General features: G+C 41.9%; 1 protein-coding gene across 1 annotated transcript in view; it reads right to left on the bottom strand.

Annotated features, from left to right (window-relative positions):
* ARHGAP44 (Rho GTPase activating protein 44) overlaps positions 1-17800 on the bottom strand; it is a 261012-nt gene that overhangs the window by 95396 nt on the left and 147816 nt on the right. The window contains exon 4 of the mRNA XM_064271800.1: positions 16928-17004. Within this exon, the coding sequence (XP_064127870.1) occupies positions 16928-17004 (77 nt within the window). The remainder of the gene's footprint in view (positions 1-16927; positions 17005-17800) is intronic.

Genomic DNA, 17800 nt, shown 5'->3' with positions numbered 1-17800 from the left:
ATCTATGACTACATTTCACAGTCCCTCTTTACTGTTTTAATGTTGTCTTCTTTCACATTCACATAATGACATCGCTGTTTCTGTTTTGAGCGTTTTTTATATTGATTTATTTTTGTGATTTCCCTGTCTGGGTTGACATCTGATTGTTCTGTCCAGTGTTCTAATCTTGAGTTGATATCTGATATTTTTGATTTTCTAACCAGAGAACTCCCTTTAGTATTTCTTGTAGTTTTAGTTTGGTTTTTACAAATTCCCTAAACTTCTGTTTATCTGGAAATGTCCTAATTTTACCATCATATTTGAGAGACAGTTTTGCTGGATACGTGATTTCTTGGCTGGCAATTTCTTTCCATCAATGCTTTATATAAGTGATTCCACTGCCTTCTTGCCTGCATGGTTTCTGCTGAGTAGTCTGACCTTATTCTTATCGACTGTTCTCTGTAGGTGACTTTTAGTTTATCCCTGGCTGCTCTTAAAATTCTCTCTTTATCTTTGGTTTTGGCAAGTTTGATTATAATATGTCTTGGTGACTTTAAGATCTACCTTATGTGGAGTTCGATGAGCATCTTGGATAGATACCTTCTCATCTTTCACAATAACCAACCCAACCCATTGCTGTCAAGTCGATTCCAACTCATAGCGATCCTACAGGACAGAGTAGAACTGCCCCATAGAGTTTCCAAGGAGCGCCCGGTAGATCTGAACTGCTGACCTTTAGGTTAGCAGCCATAGCACTTAACCACTACGTCACCAGGGTTTCCTCTTTCACATTCGCAGGGAAGTTTTCTGCCAACAAATCTTCAACAATTCCCTCTATATTTTCTGTTATCCCTCCCTGTTCTGGAACTCCAATCATTCGTAAGTTATTTCTCTTGATAGAGTCCCACATGATTCTTAGGGTTTCTTCATGTTTTTGAATTCTTTTATCTGATTTTTCTTCATATATATTGGTGTCAAGTGCTTTATCTTCAGTCTCACCAATTCTGCCTTCCACTTGCCCAATTCTGCTCCTCTGACTTTCTACTGAGTTGTCTAATTCTATAACTTTACTGATAATCCTCTGCATTTGATTGCTGTCTCTCTATGGATTCTTCCAGCTTATTAAATTTTTCATTATGTTCTCGAATAACCTTTTTAATTTCTTCAACTGCTTTATCTGTGTGTTCCTTGGCTTGTTCTGTGTATTGCCTGAGTTCCTTCCTGATTTCTTGAAGAGTTTTGTATATTAATCTTTTTTAATCCCATATCCAGTAGTTCCAGAATAGCACCTTCATCTAGAAGTTCCCTTGATTCTTTGTTTTGAGAGGTTGTTGAAGTGATCATGGTTTGCTTCATTATATGATTTTATACTGACTGTTATTTCCAAGCCATCTATAAGTTACTGTATTAGTTTATTTTATGTTTGCTTACTATAATATCTAGCTTCTTGCTTTGTTCTGTTTTGATATGCCCTAATAGGTTGACTGAGTGAGCTAGCTTGATTATTTTCTCCTTTGAGGTTCTAACATCCTGTCACCAGATGGCTAGAGCTGTTACCAGGTATATGAACCTAGGAGTCCATTCACTTTTCTTGTATGGATTCAGCTTAGGCGTCCAGGTAGTTGGTCATCAAGTGTGTGGTACAGGCTCTGTCATACAGTCTTAGAGGGGGAGGGTGATTGGTGTAGGTACCGGTATTCTGGTTGCAGCAGGGGTCATGCTCTGAACAAGGCAGGGGGCCGACAACCGTGCCCTGAGTGTGAGGAAAGCGTGTCCCTGTTCTCTAGAGCATGGGTGGGTGGGTTCTGTAGGCAAGCTTTGGGCACCCAATCCTTTTGGTTGTAAGGACTGGGAGGTACCAGTTATCCCTTGGACCCCTGTTGCGGGTGGCTGAAAGACTTGAGTGGAGCCACCAGTCCTTAGGCCCCTGATGTGGGTAGGTGAGGACCCTGTTTAACAGGCAAAGCAGTGTCAAACATCAAACACCCACCTCTCCACCGTACAGGTGAAACAGTTGCAGTCTGTCAACAAGGGCCTATTCTCCAGAAATAGGCCCACACAGGTCCATGCAGGTGGGAAATGTATTCCAAGTCCACGGATCACTTGTGCCTGGGCAGGAGCCACTTCTGTCCTGAGCTCCCCAGGTTAGTGGAGCTGACAGATTATCTTTTCCCCACTTGTGAATTTATTCCTTCTCCAAGGCCAGAAGAATGGCTCAGAGTACACAACGGGACCTATTTCAGGCCCAGGGAAATCAACAGCCACTGAAACCAGCTTGAGGGCTGGGGGTGCAGTAAAATATATGCAAGTACTTAGCTTTTGCCAAGAGCACCATTCTTCTCTGGTTCCAGAGATGTGAGTAGGCTGTGTGGCTGACTGTTTCTCCCTTAGGAAACTGTGGCCATACGCTACTACCAGCCCACTGCAGCCTGAGGGTTCCAGGCAATTTTGGTCTGGAACTCCTCTCTGTTTCTGAACCATCTCTCCCTCCCCTTGCTGTTTGGTCCTTTTTCTAACTTTGCCTTTGACGTTCAGGGCTTCTAGCTTGTCATAAATGTAATAGTTTCACTTGTTTTTTTAGGTTCACTGGAAGCATCTGACTACTCTGCCATCTTAGCCCCACCCTTCTCTACTTTTCTAATAACTTCTGCTGTTCAAGCACAGGACTTCCTGGATTGGCTCTTTAATTTTCTAACTTTTCTATTTTCCATCTCTTTGCCTTTTTGGTATCTTTTCTGGATAAGTTCTTCAACTTTATGTTTCAGACTACTGAGATTTTCATATCTGCTGTCATACTTTTATTTCTATGAGCTTGTTTTAAACTCTGAATGTTTCTTTCCTACAAATATTTCTTATTAACATCATGTTCTTACTTCACGGATACATTATCTTCTCTTATCTCTTGAAAACATAAGTGGGACTTTTTTGAAATTCTCTCCTCCCCCACACAATTTCTATTTCTTTCAAAGTTGAATTGTTCCAGATTGCTTTGGTCTTTATGTTTCATGTCAGAGCCTTTCCTCAGTTGTCTGGTGATCTTTTGTGTGTGTCTGTATTTAAGAGCAAAGATCAAAAAGCTCACTGTTTGTGTGTGAAGCTCATCAGCTATGAGTTTCTTTGTAGGATCATTTGGCTAAGCCATTCACTGGAGAACTGTGCTCACTCCAATGTCTTTGGATTTTTAGGTCATTCTTGTGCAGGTTGGACTTCCCAGAGATAGCTCTTCTGAGTTCCTTCCTAGAGGGTAAAAACTTGGGTGGCATGAGTGGGGAAGAAGGCTGAGGAGCCTCAGCATCCTGTATTAAGTCGCTCATCTTCTACTTCACTGATTGGTACCCTTGCACTCTAATGTCCCCCAGTCTAAGATACAGTTTTACCCCTCCAGAGGATAAATCTCCACTTCTGCTGTGGTAGGGGGTGGGGGAGTGAGAGACTCCCAGAGATGTGGCATGAGGAGGGGTCCTGGTGATCTAAGTGCTGCTTCAATAGCTTTCAATCATTACTCATTATTTCAATGAACCATCCCACTCCCAAAGACCTACTATTCCACAAATACCTGGTGTCACCAATTCCTGAGCCTTGTAATCATGTCATGGTGGAAATTATGCTGCATCTCTGCAAACCCTACTTCAGGTTTGTGATTCAACTTTCTTGGACTTGCTAAATCAGTTACCAATTGTTCATGTGCTTTACAGCTCACAAAACGTTGCTGCTGTTGCCTTTTCTCCTGCTTTTTCCAATCTTTGTAGGCTTGTGTTTTTTTTAAAAAAAAAAAAATCCCTTTACTGCAGCTTTAGTGGATTGTGGAATGGAATAAATTAGATGTGCACATTTAATCTACCATCTCTATATGGAAGTCCTCCATCCCTCTACTTTCAACATTGCTGGGTCATTATGTTTCAGATATCTCTTAGAAATAGCATATGATTGGACTGCTTTTTTATCTACCAGAAATATTCTGTATTTTGAACAGCTCGGTTAATTCTATCTACATTGCTTATGATTACAGGTTATAATGCAGAAATTGCTATGACTTTAATTTTCTGTTTTCTATAATGTTTTTTCTTTGTTTACTATTTTCTCTTGTACCTTCTTGTCTTAGTTTTCTAGTGCTGCTATATAACAAAAGTACCACAAATGAATGGCTTTAACAAACAGAAATTTATTTTCTCACCGTTTAGGGGAGCTAGAAGTCCAAATTCATAGTGCTGGCTCACAGGGAGGGCTTTCTGTTGGCTCTGGATGAAGGTCCATGTCAATCAGGACAACCTCTTCTCAGCCATGTCCATAGGCAGGCCTCTCTCTGGCCATCAGCCCCTCGGCCCTGTGTCTGCCCTGCTTGGGCAAGTGTTGCAAACCTCTTTAGCTCAGCCGACAAGTGCCCAGAGGCACTCCACTCCACCAGGAAGCCTTCTACCGGAAGGCAGTCATCTCTCGCTCCGTGGGTTAGCTCCTGCTACATCTCACGCCGGTCTGCTGGTTCTGCTGCCACCACTTCTCACCGTATTGCACTGTCTCTGGTTTTACAGCTCTCTCTCGCCATGTCTTTTGGTTTTAAGAGTTTTTCAGAGCAGGGGTCCAAAGGAGACATTCTGCTCCTGTCTCTTTTTCTTGGTGGTACTGAGGTCCCAATCTCTGCTGGTTTCTCTCTTTATTTCTTATAAGATGAGAGGCGTGACTCAAGTAAGGGTGTGACTTGAATAAGTATGGTAAAGGTGGTGACTGGGGTAAGGGTGGTAACTTGAGTCACATCCTCTAGTAAGGCGGTGACTCAAGATACATCTCACCCTGATCCTGCCTCATTAACCTAACAGACAAGTCACTCCCAAATGGGACCACAATGACAAGCACAGAGGCTAGGACCTACAACACATCACAAAATGGGGGATAATTACATCAGATTACAAAATGGAGGACAACCACACAACACTGGGAATCACGCCCTAGCCAATTTGACACATATTTTGGAGGCCACAATTGAATCCATAACATTCTACCCTTTGGCCCCCCAAAATTCATGTCCTTACCACATGTAAAACACATTCACCACATCATATCATTCCAAAAGTTTTACATCCGCTCCAAGTCCAAAAACCTTCTGCAAAATTCCTCTTCGCCTGTGAACCTGTGAAATCTAGAATACAAGTTATCTGCTTCCAAAGTACAACGGTGGAACAGACACAAGGTAGACATCTCCATTACAAATGGAAAGAAGAGATAAGAGGTATCAAGCAACTCCAAAACATAGCAAAACAAATTACATTAGCTAGGTCCTCTGGGCAATGGCCCTACCCTCCAGACTCTGGGTGTTATACATGCTCTCTAAATTCTGGATGGAGACCCCTTTGCTCTGGGCTTCAGCTCCACCTTGCTGGCCCACTCTATTCCCTTGGCTTTGGGCAGCTCTATTCTGCTAGTCCATCTGAGTGGTGATCCCACCCCCTTAGCCTTGGTAGGCCCCATTCTTCTGCTGTGTGGGCATGGCTACCCTGCCCCCTCAGCTTTTGGTAGAGATTCCATTCTCTTGGCCTTTGAGTATGGCAGCCTCGCTTCCTCAGCTCTGAGTGGCAGCTCAATCCTCTTAGCCCACCAGAAGGGCAGCCCCACAACTCCAGAGCCAAGCTGGTGGAGATCTGACTCTTTGAAACCTAGAAAGCTGTGGCTCCACCCTTTGAGATCTAGGAGACCATGGTTCCACCCTTTGAAGCCTAGTCAGCCCTGCTACTGTGCTCCTTCAAACAGTTCTGCTGATCTCCGAGTTGCACCAGACATGGTTCTTTTCTTTTCTTGGAAGACAACAGATGTCGCCCCTTTGGACTGTTTCCTGCCTGTAGAATTCCAAGAGGTAGACAGCTTTTTTTCCCTTAGCTCCGTCTCTGTTCCCTCCAGTCTAAACTGATGGATGTTCTGCTGTGATAGTGGTTACATTCATCACTCAAAAGCTTAATTTCTTTAAGAAAAGATTGTGTAGCCACATCCTTGGTGAAAATTCTAGTATACGTGTCATTAGTTTGTACAACAGAATTTTCCAAATCTTGAAGTTGTTTCCATTTCGCACAGTTAATTTTTAAGTTCACCTCCTTCCTCTTACATTTTACTGTAAGTGGCAACGAGAAACCACACAGCTCCTTTAAGATCTTGCCTAGAAATCCCATCGGCCAGGTATGTAAGTTCATCACTTATAACTTCTGCCTTCCACGAAGCATTCTGAACATAATTCAGACAAACTCTTTGCCACTTCATAAAAAGCACCACCACTGTCCAATCACGTGTTCATTATTTTCTTTCAAAGCCTCACCAGAAGCACATTCAACATCTAGATTACCAGCAACATTCTGTTGCTGATGCCACATGTATTCTCTAAAACGATACTTTCTCTATAGCTCTCCTCACTTCCTTCTGAGCCCTCACCAGAATTGCCTTTGACATCCATAATTCTACCAACAGTCTTAATCAACAAAGACAAGGTGGGCATGGCTACCACAACCGACAGCAGAGTCAAAGTAGTAATCAGACTAGTCTGCCTCATGTGGACTTATGGCATTGGGTACTTAGTCAAAGTGTCCATAGGAGTGAAATAGATGAAAAACCTACTAAATATTTACTTGACCTGCACAAGCAGAAGAATTCTAGGCCAACTGAATGGCAGTCTAACTTGAATCACCAGAGTAGAGTCATGACCCCTCAATTTCCAGACTTGAGCCAGTTTACAGACCCACAACCCCTTGAATGAAGGGGAGACTGGGTCCCCTTGAGGAATAAACCGGCTGTATTGTCAAAAATTTATAGTGTTGATTTTCTTCCCAACCTTGCCCAAAGGGATTTACAACTTTTTATGAGAATGATTATTCACTGGAAAAAAGGAAATAATCAGACTTTTCATGGATTACTAGACACTGGCTCTGAAATGATACTAATTCCAGGAAACCCAAAACATCACTGTGGCCCACCAGTCAGAGTGGGGCTATATGGAGGTCAAGTTATTAATGGAGTGTTAGCTCATGTCAGTCCCACACAGTGGGGCCAGTGGGGCCCCAAACCCATCCTGTAGTGATTTCTCCAGTTCCAGAATGCATAATTGGAATAGCCATACCCAGCAACTGGCAGAACCCCCACACTGGATACCTGACATGTGGAGTAAAGTACATTTCCTACCTAGAAAAATAGTGAACCAAAAGCAATATCGTATTCCTGGAAGAATCACAGAGATTACTGCCACCATCCAGGACATGAAGGATGCAGGGGTGGTGATTCCCACCACATCCCCACTCAACTCGCCTATTTGGCCTGTTCAAAAAACAGATGGATCTTGAAGAATGACAGTGGATTATTATAAACTTAACCAGGTGGTGACTCCAATTGCAGCTGATACTCCAGCTGTGGTTTCATGGGTTGAGCAAATTCATATATCTCCTCATACCTGGTCTGAAGCTACTGATGTGGTCAATGCCTTTTTCTCTATTCCAGTTTTGAAGGATCACCAGAAGCAGTTTTCCTTCAGTTGGCAATGCCAGCAATACAGCTTCACTGTCCTATCCCAGGGGTATACCAACTCTCCAGACCTATGTTGTAATTTAGTCCACAGGGACCTGTCTCGCCTTTCTCTTCCACAAGACGTCACAGTGGTCCATTACATTGACAACATTATACTGATTGGTCCTAGTAAGGAAGAAGCATTAATGAGTCTAGACTTATTGGTAAGATATTTGCATGCTAGAAAAAAATTTGCATGCTAGAGGGTGGTAAATTAGTCCTACAAAAATGTAGTTGTCTTCTACCTCAGTGAAATTTCTAGAGGTCCGGGAGAGTGGGGCATGTTATGATATTCCTTCTAAAGTGAAGAATAAGTTCTTACAGCTATACCCTCCTACAACACAAAAGGAGGCACAATGCCTGGTAGGCCTCTTTGGGTTTTGGGAAAAACATTTGGTTATGCTATTCTGGCCTATCAAGTGACTCAAAAAGCTTCTGGTTTTGAGTGGGGCCCAGAACAAAAGACGGCTCTGCAACAGGTTCAGGCTGCTGTAGAAGTCGCTCTGCCACTTAGGCCATATGATCTGGCTGATCCAATGGTACCTGAAGTGTTAATGGCAGATAGAGATGCCGTTTGCAGTCTCTGGCAGGCCCCTATCGGTGAATCACAGTGCAGACCCTTAGGATTTTGGCACAAAGCCTTGCCACCCTCTGTAGATAACTATTGTCCTTTTGAGAAACAGCTTTTGTCTTGTTACTGGGCCTTAACAGAGACTGAATCCTTAACCATGGGCCACCAAGCCACCGCAGAGCCTGAGCTGCCCATCATGAACTGGGTATTGTCTGACCTACAGAGTCATAAAGTTGGACGTGCACGGCAGCACTCCATCATTAAATGGAAGTGGTATATATGAGTCTGGGCTTGAGTAGGGCCTGAATGCACAAGTAGCTGCATGAGAAAGTGGCTCAAATGCCCATGGTCTCCACACCTGCCACACTGCATTGCCCCTCCCAATCTGCACCTATGGCCTCATGGCCAGTTCCTTATGATCAGTTGACTGAGGAAGAGAAAACTCATGCCTGGTTTATAGGTGACTCTGAGCAATATGCAGGCACTACTCAAACGTGGACAGCGGCAGCACTGCAGCTCCTTTCTGGGACCTCCCTGAAGGACAGTGGTGAAGTGAAAGCCTCCCGGTGGGCGGAACTTCGAGCAGTGCATCTGGCTGTTCACTTCGCTTGGAAAGAAAATGGCCAGATGTGTGACTGTATGCTGATTCATGGGCTGTTGCCAATGGTTGGGCTGGATGGTCAGTGATTTTGAAAGGAACATGACTGGAAAATTGGTGGCAAGGATTTATGGGGAAGGGGTATATGAACAGGCCTCTCTGAACGGGCCAAAGAAGTGAAAAATACTTGTGTTTCATGTAAATGCTCACCAAACGGTGACCTCGAGAGAAGAGAATTTTAACAATCAAGTGGATAGGATGACACGTTCAGTGGAAACTGGTCATTTTCTTTCCCCAGCCATGCCTATCATTGCCCAAAGGGCTCATGAATCAAGTGGCCGTGGTGGCAGGGATGGAGGTTACGCATGGGCTCAGCTACACGGACTTTCACTTACCAAGGGCAGCTTGGCTACAGCCACTGCTGAGTGTCCAACCTGCCAGCAACAGAGACCAAAACCGAGTCCCCAATATGGCATCATTCCTCAGACGATCATGCAGCAACCTGGTAGCAGGTTGATTACATTGGACCACTTCCATCATGGAAAGGGCAGCATTTTGTCCTTAGTGGGATAGACACTTGTATATGAATTAGCTTTCTTTGCACACAATGCTTCAGCCAAAACTACTATCCATGGACTTACAGAAAGCCTTAACTACCATCATGGTATCCCACACAGTATTGCATCAGATCAAGGGACTCACTTCACAACAAATGAAGTGCAGCAATGGGCCCATTCTCATAGAATTCACTTGTCTTATCAAGTTCCCCATCATCTTGAAGCAGGTGGCTTCACAGAATGATGGAATGGCCTCCTAAAGACAATCACAGTGACAGCTAGGGGACAATACTCTGTAGGCTTGGGGAAGGGTTCTCCAGGAGGGTGTATATACTCTACATCAGCATCCAATATATGGTGCTGTTTCTCCCATAGCCAGAACTCACAGGTCCAGGAACCAAAGGGTAGAAAAGGGAGTGGAACCACTCACTATTACCCCTAGTGACCAACTCACAAAATTCTTGTTTCCTGTCCCCGCGACTCTATGTTCTGTGGGTCTAGAGGTCTTAGTTCCAAAGGGAGGAATGATGCCATGTGGAGACACACCACTGATTCCATCGAACTGGAAATGAAAAGTGCCATCTGGCCACTTTCGGATCCTCATTTCTCTGGATCAACAGGCAAAGAAGAGAGTCGACATACTGGTTGGTGTGATTGATCTTGATCACCAAGGAGAAATCAGGTTGATATTACATAATGGCGGTAAAGAGGAGCAATTATTTGGAATACAAGAGATCCCTTCGGGCATCTGTTAGTACTACCACGCCTGTGATTAAATTTAATGGAAAACTACAGCAACCCAATTCTAACATGACTATTAATGGCCAAGACCCTTCAGGAATGAAGGTTTGGGTCACCTTACCAGGCAAAGAAACACAACCAGCTCAGGTGCCTGCTGAGTGTAAAGGGAATACGAACTGGGTGGTGGAAGAAGGTAGTTTTAAATACCGGTTACAACTACGTGACCAGTTACAGAAACGAGAACTGTAATTGTGATGAGTATTTCTTTGTTCTTTTATTATATGTGTGTGTGTGTGTGTGTGTGTATCTCAAAGCTGAAGCTGAAGAAAATTCAAACAACTCCACTAGAGCCAAAATATGACCTTGAATGTATTCCACCTGAATTTAGAAACCATCTCAAGAATAGATTTGATGCACTGAACACTAATGACCGAAGACCTGATGAGCTGTGGGATGACATCAATGACATTATACATGAAGAAAGGAAAAAGTCATTAAAAAGACAGGAAAGAAAGAAAAGACCAAATGAATGTCAGAAGAGACTCTGAAACTTATACTTTAACATAGAGCAGCTACAGCAAATAGAAGAAATGATGAAGTAAAAGAGCTGAACAGATTTCAAAGGTGGCTCAAGAAGACAATGTAAAGTATTATAATGAAATGTGCAAAGACCTGGAGTTAGAAAACCAAAAGGGAAGAACAGGCTTGGCATTTCTCAAGTTGAAAGAATTTAGGAAAACATTCAAAAGTTGCAATACTGAAGGGTTCTATGGGTAAAATATTGAACGATGCAGGAAGCATCAAAAAAAGAAGGAAGGAATACATGGCATCACTATATTAAAAAGAAGTGGTTGATGTTCAACCATTTCAGGGGGTAGCATATGACCAAGAACCAATGGTGCTGAAGAAAGATGTCCAAGCTGCAGTGAAAGCATTGGTGAAAAGCAAGAACTCAGGAATTGACAGAATATCAATTGAGATGTTGCAACAAACGGATGCAGCTACTGAGGTGCTCGCTTGTCTACGTCAAGAAATTTGGAAAACAGCTACTTGGCCAAACATCTGGAACCCCCCCAAAAAAAACCACTGCCGTTGAGTCTATTCCGACTCATAGCGACCCTACAGGACAGAGCAGAACTGCCCCATAGGGTTTCCAAGGAGAGCCTGGTGGATTCAAACTGCCAGCCTTCTGGTTAGCAGCCATTGCACTTAACCACTATGCCACCAGGGTTTCCAAAGATCTGGAAGGGATCCATATTTGTGCCCACTCCAAGCAAAGGTGATCCAACAAATGCAGAAATTATTAAACACTATCATTACTATGAGTCAGAATCGACTCGACGGCACTGGGTTATCATTACTATCACACACAAGAAAAATTTTGCTGAAGATAATTCAAAAGCACTTGTAGCAGTACATAGACAAGGAACTGCCAGAAATTCAAGTTAGGTTCAGAAGAGGATGTGGGACAAAGGATATCACTGGTGATGTCAGATGGATCTTGGTTGAAAGAAGAGAATACAAGATGTTTAATGTTTACCTGTGTTTTATTGACTATGCAAAAGCATTCAACTGTGTGGATCATAACAAATTGTGGATAACACTGCAAATAATGGGAATTACAAAACACTTAATTGTGCTTATAAGGAACCTACAGATAAACCAGGAGGCAGTCCTTCTAACGGAACACTGGAATACTGCATGGTTTTAATCAGGAAAGGCGTGAGTCAGGTTTGTACCCTTTCCCCATACGTATTCAATCTGTATTCTGAGCAAATAACCTGAGAAACTGGACTATATGAAGATGGATGTGGCATCAGAATCAGAAAGAGCCTTGATAACAACCTGTGATATGCAGATGACACAACCTTGCTTGCTCAAAGTGAAGAGGATTTGAAGCACTTACTGATAGAGATCAAAGATTACGGCCTTCAGTATGGATTATACCTCAATCTAAAGAAAACAAAAATCTTCACAACTGGACAAGTAAAAAAAAAAAATTTCTTTTTTTTTTTTTTTTTACGGACAAGTAAGCAACGATAAATGGAGAAAAGACTGAAGTTGCCAAGGACTTGATTTTACTTGGATCCACAATCAACACCTATGGAAGCAGGAGTCAAGAAATCAAACAACGTATGGTGTTGGGCAAATCTGCTGCAAAAGGCCTCTTTAAAGTGTTAAAAAGCTACCATGTCACTTTGAGGACTAAGGTGTGCCTGACCCAAGCCATGGTATTTTCAGTTGCCCCATGTGTATGCAAAAGCTGGACAGTGAATAAGAAAGACCAAAGAAGAAACTGATGCCTTTGAATTATAGTGTTGGCACAGAATAGTGAATGAACAAATTTGTCTCGGAAGAAGCACAGCCAGAATGCTACTTAGAAGCAAAGAGGCAAGACTGTCTCACATACTTTAGACATATTATCAGGAGGGACCAGTCCCTGGAGAAGGACATTATCCTTGGTAAAGTTGAGGGTCAGTGAAAAAGAGGGAGATCCTCAATGAGATGGATTGACACAGTGGCTGCAATAATGGGCTCAAACATAGCAACTATTATGAGGATACCACAGGACCAGGCATTCTTTCATTCTGTTGTACACAGGGTCATTACAAGTTGGAACTGACTTGATGGCACCTAACAACAAAATCCCAAGAATTTTTGTTTTGTTTCCTCCTTTTTCTCATCACTCATAATATATAGGATGTAAACTGGGCTAGTGCATTTTCAGTTGTCTACATGTTGGTTGTATGACTTTACAATTGTCTTTATTTAGAGATCATGCATGGCTTAAGAGATGGTATACAGCTGCCAAGTTCACAAGGGGTGGACTGTGATAGTTAACGTTAGGTGTCTACTTGGCGAGGCCATGATTCTCAATATTATTTAATTATCTTGCATTTTGCGATAAAATGTAATTACCTCCATGACGTGATCTGATGTGATCAGCCAATCAGTTATAAGGAGAGTTTTCCTGGGAGTGTGGTCTACACCCAGTGCATATATGAATGTTCTGGCAAAGCTCACTGCTTGCTCTGAATCCTGTTTCCCATTCGTCATCATCTGACCTCTGGTTCTTGGGACTTGGGGCAGCTTGTCATCTGACTTGCCAACTTTGGTATTCTCTAGCTCTATCAACCCTGTGAGCCAACAGCCTGCCGTCTGTTATACCATTATAACAGCAGCCTGTGGACTGATCTGCCAACTTTGGAATTTGCCAGCTTCTGCAGCCCTGTGAGCCAGCGGCCTGCCATCTGCTCTGCCGATTCTGGGTTCCTCAGCCTTTGTAACCACATGAGTTAGGAGCAGTCTCCAGGCGATGCCTGACTTTGGGATTTGCTAGCCTCTACAACCGCGGGTCGCTATGAGTCGGAATCGACTCAACGGCAGTGGGTGGGCTTACAACTGCATGAGTAATTTCCTTGAGATACATATCTCTCCCTCTCTATTATACACACACACACACACACGCTTCACTACTTTTGCTTCTCTAGAAGATTCAGCCTAAGACACATTTCTATCTTTTTTTCTATTTTCTTTATTTCCTGTTTAACTCTTTTCCTAGTTTGGAAATTATGCATTCCATTTCCATTCTTTTTGTGGTTACTCTTACTTTTCCAATATGTGCACCTGACTCGAAATTTAAATGTAGTACCTTTATCCTCTTTTGAAACAATACAAGCATTTGGAACATGATTTCTCTCTCCAATGTTACATGTTATTAACCAGTGTTTTAGTTTCATTTGGCTTTCTCTCCAAAATTAGTTATTATTATATTACTATTTTCTTTATATCAATGCTTATTTATATTTCTTTATATACTCACTAATTTCTTTACTCTACCTTGCTACTTGCATTTCACTCCTTTCTTCTGGATATACAGGTAGTCCCCGACGTACGATGTATTCAAGCAGGGTCGATTGAACAGTAAACGAGGCACGCACTTGCTTACAGTAAGCAAGGTACACACAGGCTTAATTGTGTTTACTTACTAACGTAGTGCATAATTTCACACGGGTTCACTACATTTTTGAAATGGTGAAAAACAGGTGAATTTATACTCTACAGATTAGTAAGTAAGTGCAAGTAAGCCTGTGCCTACCTTGGTTATTGGGTAATTTGTCCCTGTAGTCAAGTTATGATGAACCACACTTAGAACTGACAGTTTTCTGCTTGTTTTGTACATCTTATTGTTAGTAATATGTACTACATACAGTGTTGCAGCACGTAATTTGCTGATGTTATTATTCTCACGCAAACCACCAAAGACAGATAAAGATCAGATTTACAAGGATACTGGTAATAAAAGGCAATAATAATGAAAACTAAAAAAAAAAAAAAAAAATGAGGTATTTGACTTACATCAGAACTGACTTATGACAGAGTTGTCAGAATGGAAGCCTGTCATAAACTAGGGACTACCTATAATCTGGTTCACATCATCGTAACTGGTTCTTTCAGCGATATGGGGTAAAGAATCGAGTTTACCATAAGTGGCCTTCGTCCTTGGCTCCTGAGAAACAACTCTTGGAGTAACTGGGGTACCCTGGTCTGGGACTTCTAGGCAGGGGCAGGTTATCCAATAGGAAAGGTAAGCACAGTGCTTACTGCGCTTACCAGGTCATCTGTAGCGAACAACTGCTTTGTAGTGACATTGTTCACTGCAGATTAGTATAAGTAAGCCTTGCTTACTGGATCACCTGCCCCTGTTAGGGATTGTAAATTTGAAAAGAGGCTTTGATTCTGTAGGAAGGTGCTGTGGGGTTGGGACAGAGAGAGATGGCAGCCATACCCAGAGGCAGAATCTTTGATGTAGTGAAAAAATATGAAATTGTTCAATACAGATGATCTGGTAAGCAAGGGAAGCACTGTGCTTATCTTGTCTATTGGATAATCCTCTCCTGCCTCTAGGCTACACTGGAGGATTTGTGCTGGTGAGTCGGGGCTGACCAAACCAGGAAAGACTCAGTTGGAAGGCTCATATCAACTAGCCCCAGGAGGCATAATTTAACTTACCATGCAGGACTGGCCAAAAAAAAAAGCTTGAAACACCAAGGCTCAAAGAGCTTCCTGGTTGGCAAAGCGAGTATGACATGCCCTCTCTGAGACACGACTGCTCTGCATTGGGAACTTTCCCAGACCTCGTCCATCATGTCTTCCTTATGCTGATGCTAACTTATATCCTTTTACTACAATAAAACTGGTAGTTTTAAACATAATATCTTCTGTAAATTCTGTGAGTCGTTCCAGTTAATTAACAAACCAAAGGACAGTGTGCTCTTAAGTCGTAAGGTCTGACCTAGCCACAGGTAGCTAGGGACAGAGAGAGAGAATACCATGTGAGCAGCCAGTGTCAGAAATGATGGTAAAGTAGAAAAACAGGGATATAACTGACCTCTACCTTCTGGGAATTGGCTTTATGCTGATTCTCATCTATGAAGCTATTGTCGCAAGTGAGAATATGGAAGTAGTAAATTTTCTAAATCTTTGGTGAAAATATTTCCGTTATTCTTGAATAATTTAGTTTATCATAGAATTTTAGGTTTCTTATGTTTTTGCTCATTATTGTGAAGACATGCCTCCATTATTTCCTGGTACTTTATTTTTGCTGACCAATACTCTGCTATCCTTCTAGTTTCTCTTCCATAGGTAATCTGCCTTTTTCTCTGGTTGCTTTTAAATTTTTCTCTTTTTTGTTAATAGTCCACAGTTTGACTAAAATATGTCCAAGGATGGATTTCTTTATGTTTACCTAAATTGGGACTTTTTGTACTTCCTAAATTTAAAGACATGTTTTTCTTCAAATCTAGAAAATATAAAATTCAACCATAACCCCCCCTTTTCTCTGTTTTCTTCTTCAGGAACTCCTATTAAACTCTTCTCATTCATCATTCACGTCTCTTAATGTAATATTGTCTATATCCTTATCTCTTAGATTTCATTCTGCTCATTCTAGGTGGTGACTTCAGACCCGTTTTCAACTCCACCACTTCTCTTTTTGTATGTAACCTCCAGTTTATCTCAACTAAGTTTTAAAGTTATGATAAATATAATTTTAATTTTAAAAAGTTCTATTTGGAAGTTCTAATACATGTTATCACATGAATGAACCTTGAAAACATGTTGAGTGAAATAAGTTAGCTACAAAACAAATATTGTATGATTTCATTTATATGCTAGAATAGGCAAAGGTATAGAGACCAACGTTTATTAGTGGTTTCCAAGGGCAGGCAGGATGGAGGGGGAAAGGGGAACTCTTTGCTTAGGGGGCACCGAGCTTCTGTTAAGGGTGATGGAAAAATCTGGAAACAGATAATGGTGATGGTTGAACGACATGATAGACACAATTAATGTCACTGAATTGTACATGTCAAGAATACTGAAATGGCAAATGTTTTCTTAAATACACATTTATCACAATTTAAAAAAAAAGTTCTATTTGGTTTTTCTTCAATTTTGTCTATTCTTTTTTCATATCATTTGATTCTTTTGTCAAGGTCTTTTTGTCTTTAATTTTTTAAATTTCTTTTTAAACATATTGTTTGATTATTTTTTGTTCGAAGGTACTAATTCTCCTATTGATTGTATTTGTTAACTCTCCCTCATAAATGATTCTATTTTTAGTTTGTTTCATTGTGAGCGCAAAACCAGCAGGTTGTTCTTCTGGGACAGGGCGGTTTCATATTTGCTACTGCTGGAGCCTGAGGGATTTCAATTGTCCTTCGATGGTTTTATGTTAATTTTTCCACTGGGGAGTTGCCTCCCCACACAGACAATGTAACTTTGGAGCTAGTGTTTTGATTTCACACAAGTAACCTTTCCTTTTTCTCCACCCAAGTACCCAGGTGGACTTCAGGTGACCTCAGTGCTTCCCTGAGGAATTCTGGTCCCCTTTTTACAGATGGGAACGTACCTGGATTTGGCACAAGCCCACGTACAGTGTCACCTTACCCGAGAAGTGTGTCATCTCCCAGGATAGCTGACCCTTCCATCAAGCATTGAGCCAGTGTCGTCAGAGGCAATTTTTTCTGAAAGAGAAAACAAACATTTTAATGAAAACTATTTTCAACAGTAACCTGCATACTCTGAAGTAGCAAAAATACAAATACTTGCCCATATACTATTTACTAGCTAAGAAACAAACTGACTAAAGTATGTTACAAACCTAAATATTCCCAGTATAGCATGACGGTTATCATTGAACCTAGTGGCCGCGCAGACTGAGGTATCATTTGCTCTCTTCTCCTCCCCTTGCTCTCCCTACTTCACCTATAAGGACATTGAGCCTTAGAAAGATTAAATTGCCCAAAGATCTATAAAAGCTGCTAAAATGTGCTTCCATCACTGGCAAGGATCCATGCTAAGACAGCCAGTCCCAGGTAAGAAGGCCTTAGCAAGCTTTATCCTGCCCAGTGATCTTCTGGGACAAAAAGGGGCAATTAAAATAAAGTTCCCTCCAACTCTAGAGCTCCAATATAACCTAAGGGGAAGGGAAGACAGAAGGTCAAACACGCACACACACATTCTCACAATCCATATCCCTTATCTCTGAGAGCTGCCGTCCACTATTCTCTCATTGCTGGCCCAGGCAACTGGCTCTTCAGCGCTTCACCTTCCAAGAGACTTCAGTGCCCAGCACTTCAGGATGGCCTCTTTGGTCTAACAGCGGGGGCAATAAACATAACGGCAACTTACACTTATTTAACACCTGATTGTGTTAAGCACTATGCTACGTATTTGCATCTAGCTCTCGAAACAACCCTACTGGGTAAGAAATCATTGTTGTTATTAACACTTTACGAATGAAGAAACCAAGGCTTGTAG

This window comes from Loxodonta africana, chromosome 18 (assembly GCF_030014295.1).
Source record: "Loxodonta africana isolate mLoxAfr1 chromosome 18, mLoxAfr1.hap2, whole genome shotgun sequence".
NCBI classification, from domain to species: Eukaryota; Metazoa; Chordata; class Mammalia; order Proboscidea; family Elephantidae; genus Loxodonta; species Loxodonta africana.
Note: the sequence above shows the minus strand (reverse complement) of the source record. Positions and strands in the feature narration are given on the sequence as shown.